The sequence below is a fragment of the Microtus ochrogaster genome, chromosome 21 (assembly GCF_000317375.1).
Source record: "Microtus ochrogaster isolate Prairie Vole_2 chromosome 21, MicOch1.0, whole genome shotgun sequence".
Classification (NCBI taxonomy): domain Eukaryota; kingdom Metazoa; phylum Chordata; class Mammalia; order Rodentia; family Cricetidae; genus Microtus; species Microtus ochrogaster.
This window is the reverse complement of record NC_022022.1, coordinates 36,146-38,443: the sequence shown is the minus strand read 5'-3', so window position 1 is coordinate 38,443 and position 2,298 is coordinate 36,146. Positions and strand designations below refer to the sequence as shown.

Here is a 2,298-nt window from a genome sequence, read left to right as displayed (position 1 = left end):
TGTAGCTTTGGAGCCTGTCCTGGAACTCCCTTGGTAGACCAGGCTGGCCTCGAACTCACAGAGATCCGCCTGCCTCTGCCTCCCGAGTGCTGGGAAGATCTTTATTTTTATGTATACAGGGTTCTTCCTGCATGTATCCTACCTACAATACAGAAGAGGGTACCAGATATTATTACAGATGGTTGTAAGCCACCATGTGGTTGCTGGGAATTGAACTCAGGACCTCTGGAAGAGTAGCTAGTGTTCTTTACCTCTGAGCCATCTCTCCAGCCGCCAAGAACAGACTCTGAATTCATGCTGAGGGGTTGCACAGTGGACAGAGACATTCTCTTGATTGGTTTGCCAGTCTCTGTCTGTAAGGAGCAGTTCACCTTAGTTCTACTTGAGCCTGGGAGACCAAAGGGCTGAGCAATTCAGTTTTTTCCTGTTTGGCCTCCTTTACAGCAACCACCAGAGAGCGACCAAGCTCCGCCATCTACCCTTCTGATAGCTTTCGGCAGTCCCTGCTAGGTTCACGGCGTGGCCGCTCCTCCTTGTCTTTGGCCAAGAGTGTTTCCACCACCAACATTGCTGGGTGAGCTTCTGTTTGGGGAAGAGGGGTCCAGGCAGGTCCACTTCTGCCCATGAATTCGGAACTGGAGACAGATATGTGAAAGATAAATTCAAACAGAGTAGCTGTCCTTAGGGGCCCGGCCTGGGGAGGGACCTCCTGCCCGAGTGGGGGTGATGTAGATGGCCTCCACTTCCTTCAGACATTTCAATGATGAGTCTCCCCTGGGGCTGCGTCGGATCCTCTCCCAGTCCACAGACTCCCTCAACATGCGGAACCGAACCCTGTCCGTGGAATCCCTTATTGATGAAGGTGAGCAGGCCCAGCATGGAGGAGAGGCATGCTGGCGTGGCTGGTGTAAGAAGCCTGGAAGGGAGGAAGGGAGAGGACCCAGGGAAGGGCCCAGGTCCGGAGAGGAGAGCTGCATTCTGAGGTGGCTCCTGCACCGGTACCCAGGTGCAGAAGTGATCTACAACGAACTCATGAGTGACTTTGAGATGGACGAGAAGGACTTTGCGGCAGATTCGTGGAGCCTTGCGGTGGACAGCAGCTTCCTGCAGCAGCATAAGAAGGAGGTGATGAAGCAGCAGGATGTCATCTACGGTAAGCCCCAGAAACACACAAGCTTCTACCAGACCCTGCTTGACTGCATCTGCCTTGTGCTACCCACCTGTCAGGACACCTTCTTCTGTCCTTGGCTGCCATGTCCCTGGGCACCTACTTCCTGGTGCCGTTTGGGGTTTTTTTTGTTTTTTGTTTTTAATCTTATTTTTCTTAGAGAAGAGTCTCGGGTGTAGGCCAGCCTGGTCTCAAACTCTCAGTCCTCTTGCCTTGGCCTCCTGAGTTCTGGGATTACAGGCATGCACCACTACACCCAGCTCCCAAGACCCCGCCTAGATCTCGTCTTCACTTGGTTGCCAGTCTTCACTCTGCCTCTTCCACGCCCAGCGCCCAGCCCTGTGCTGGGAACAAGGAAACCTTCACACTTGGCACACATTATTCTTGCCCTCAAATTGTTCCCAGCTTGAAATGACAAGGCATAGAGATACAAACAAACTTGAAAATGACCTAAGATGACAGTCATGCAGGAGTTAACTCCCAAAAGTCCCTGGGGCATCATGAGTTGTGTCCAAGGTAGGGTGCAGAGACAGATGTCCCTTTGTCTCGTAGAGCTGATTCAGACAGAGCTGCACCATGTGAGAACACTGAAGATCATGACGCGCCTCTTCCGCACTGGGATGCTGGAAGAGTTGCAGCTGGAGCCTGGAGTAGTGCAGGGCCTGTTCCCCTGCGTGGATGAGCTCAGTGACATTCACACACGCTTCCTCAGTCAGCTGTTGGAACGCCGGCGTCAGGCCCTATGTCCAGGCAGCACCCGGAACTTTGTCATCCATCGTCTGGGTGACTTGCTCATCAGCCAGGTAGGAAAAGGCAGGGCTCCTAGGTGAAGTCTGCGGAAGGAGCTAGGACAGAAGTGAGCATTTCTTGCTTTGAGACAAGGTCTCTGGCTGTCTGGAAACTCGTATGTAGACCAGACTGGCCTGTAGCTCACAGACATCCATTTGCCTCTGCTTCTCAAGTGCTGAGTTAAAGATGCGCACTAGTGTACAGGGCTCTTTCCTTAAGAAAAATTATGTGCATGAGTGAGTGGTGGTCCGAGGACCATTCTGGGAGTCAGTTCTTTTTCACCGTGTTGTTGGCCAAAGAGTGAGCAATTCTTTTTTTTTTTTTTTTTTTTTTTTTTTTTT

At 51.9% G+C, this 2,298-nt stretch overlaps 1 protein-coding gene across 6 annotated transcripts in view; it reads left to right on the top strand.

Moving 5' to 3' along the window:
• Arhgef2 (Rho/Rac guanine nucleotide exchange factor 2) overlaps positions 1-2,298 on the top strand; it is a 62,714-nt gene that overhangs the window by 45,086 nt on the left and 15,330 nt on the right. For all 6 annotated transcript variants that reach the window (XM_026784023.1, XM_026784024.1, XM_026784025.1 and 3 more), the window contains 4 exons: positions 445-574; positions 753-862; positions 1,007-1,153; positions 1,721-1,971. In XM_026784023.1, coding sequence (XP_026639824.1) covers positions 445-574; positions 753-862; positions 1,007-1,153; positions 1,721-1,971 — 638 coding nt within the window. The remainder of the gene's footprint in view (positions 1-444; positions 575-752; positions 863-1,006; positions 1,154-1,720; positions 1,972-2,298) is intronic.